The 2,500-nt window shown below is 33.4% G+C and overlaps 1 protein-coding gene across 3 annotated transcripts in view; it reads right to left on the reverse strand.

The window, feature by feature from the left end:
- LOC125034509 (glutathione synthetase-like) overlaps window positions 1-2,500 on the reverse strand; it is a 46,458-nt gene that overhangs the window by 22,334 nt on the left and 21,624 nt on the right. Inside the window, exon 5 of one of the 3 annotated variants that reach the window (XM_047626340.1) lies at window positions 964-1,094. The exons of the other annotated variants lie outside the window; for them this stretch is intronic. Within the exon in view, the coding sequence (XP_047482296.1) occupies window positions 964-1,094 (131 nt within the window). The remainder of the gene's footprint in view (window positions 1-963; window positions 1,095-2,500) is intronic. 3 annotated transcript variants of the gene reach the window in all.

The raw sequence follows: 2,500 nt of genomic DNA on the forward strand, positions 1-2,500 counted from the left end.
ATAATAATTTATATCATCTACATACACTATATGAAAAATATTATTGACTAAATCTCCAACTGACTTAATTTCTATTTTTTTTTTCTATCTTTAATCTATCTATAACCATCCCTTAATTCATCCTAACAAGCTCTGAATGTAATTTTTTAAAAATGGAACATACTCATTAAACACACTTTCTTTCATCTAAACTTGCTTATAGTATTAAAAACAAAAACAAAAACAAAAAAAAACAAATTTGATAACTAACTGAATCTACTTAAATAAAGAAAAAAATAACAGTAACCTAAACTTTAAGACTAACCACTTCCACATAAATAACAAAACAATGGGAAGCATAAATACATATACACAAATTTTGAAATCAACATCCTTTTCTATCAACAAATCTGTTATTCATGGACTTATTTACTTATTTCAAGTATAAGCAACTGCTAATCAATTGTAACAATCCAAAAAAAACTGTCTTATGTCTGATAAGAGTTACCTATTATACTAAAAACATGAAATATCACTGTGCACACTGTATATTAAAGCCTTTCGTTAATAATAATCATGTGTAACTTACTATAAAAAATTATATCTACTCCTATAAATATGAAAAACAAACCCATAACAAAACCATTACAAAACAAAAATACATCTTTCTGTCACATAAACTAATGCTTCTGTATTATGTAATCAGAAATCTTTTCTGTGCTCCTGTAACAAAGCTAAAGAGATCTTTATATTGGGGAAGCTTGAGCCAAAATCTTAATTTTCTTTTAAAGAGACAATGCTACTAGTACCTAAACCAGTACTATAAATGACCTGTAATTTGATATTATTTACCCTCCCTTGAAAATTTCAAAAAACTGCCAATCCACATCTTCACTTCATCATCTTCATTACCCAAAAATTGTGTATATATATATAAATATATATTTCTTAAAGTGCCCCATGTATGACATGCAGCCTCATTACCTATGGGTTAACCCAGTTCTTGCAGCGAGGGCACCAAAGCTTGAGGCAATTGTGTTTATCTCAACCTGTTGGGCACTTTGACAAGGCACACAGTAGAAGTAGTCGCAGCGGAACATCCCTAGGGAAACCCACTGTAAAGAGCACGATGGTATCAATAACAACCAATCTGTAAAGAGGATACTAAAATGCAGCCCAGAGTACTGCAGGAACAAAAAAAAATAAAAAAATAAAAATAATAATAATAAAAAAAAGAATGGTGTTGGATATGAAAGCATCTAGGGCATCACAAACCTTACTTGAAAGTTAGTAGTGTTCATATATTGATAAGTTTTAATCTTGAAGACAATGTGTTATCTATTCTTTCAACCAAATTTGTAAAATCTGTAAAATATGCCAAAATGACAGGATTATGATGATAAAGAAACAATTTATTTCATGCCCAACTATGGCACCAGTTCTCATCTTTTGTACGAAAGACCTTATTCATTCCAATAAAAAAACAGGCAACTTACTTTTTTTAACCCTTTCTTCAGCTTCACTCTTTTCTTATTTCAATTGAACTCATCAGCATATTCTCCTATCTCTTAAACTATGTTGTAAATTACTTCATCATATACATTGTGTAGTTTTATATATCTAGATATATTACTACACACAAGTACTAACTAGAGTGAAAAGATACAATACATATAACAATCAATGTGCCATATGGAGCACTCCTTTTATGACAATAAAAAGTACTGCTGAGACATATAGCCAGTTATTTTATACTGATAACCTTGTATGATTATGTGTTGGCAAGTAAATGTTAACCAAGGACAAAAACCACTGCTGATATTTAAAAGTAATCATAAAAATATCTTCTCTAATTCATGACTACAATTTCCAAACATCGGTTATCTTTTAAGCTACTGGTGCCGGGTATATGACCTGTCCACTGTCGTTTCGTTTTATTTACTCATATGGCTTCACAAGCACTTTGTTACCAAAGTCAATTATTAGCCATACCTGACTTCACCTGTTTACCCATTCCTTAAATTTTTGTGCGCGTGTGTGTGCGTTTGTGTGCATGCATGTGTGTGCATGCGTGCATGGGTGTGTGCATGCGTGTATGGGTGTGTGTGTGTGTGTGTGTGTGTGTGTGTGTGTGTGTGTGTGTGTGTGTGTGTGTGTGTGTGTGTGTGTGTAAGTTTGTGTGTAAGTTTGTGTCCAAGTATGTGTAAGTGTGTGTATAAGTGTATGTTTAAGAGTGCATGTAAGAGAATGCGAGTGAGTGTGAGAGTGTGAGAGTGTGAGAGTGTGAGAGTGTGAGTGTGAGTGTGAGTGTGAGTGTGAGTGTGAGTGTGAGTGTGTGTGTGTGTGTGTGTGTGTGTGTGTGTGTGTGTGTGTGTGTGTGTGTGCAAGTGTGTGTGTGCAAGTGTGTGTGCAAATGTGTGTGTGTGTGCAAGTGTGTGTGCAAATGTGTGTGTGTGTGTGCAAGTGTGTGTAAGAGTTTGTGTAAGAGTATGTGTTTGAGCATGTATGTATAAGAGAGTGT

Source organism: Penaeus chinensis, chromosome 18 (genome assembly GCF_019202785.1).
Source record: "Penaeus chinensis breed Huanghai No. 1 chromosome 18, ASM1920278v2, whole genome shotgun sequence".
Classification (NCBI taxonomy): domain Eukaryota; kingdom Metazoa; phylum Arthropoda; class Malacostraca; order Decapoda; family Penaeidae; genus Penaeus; species Penaeus chinensis.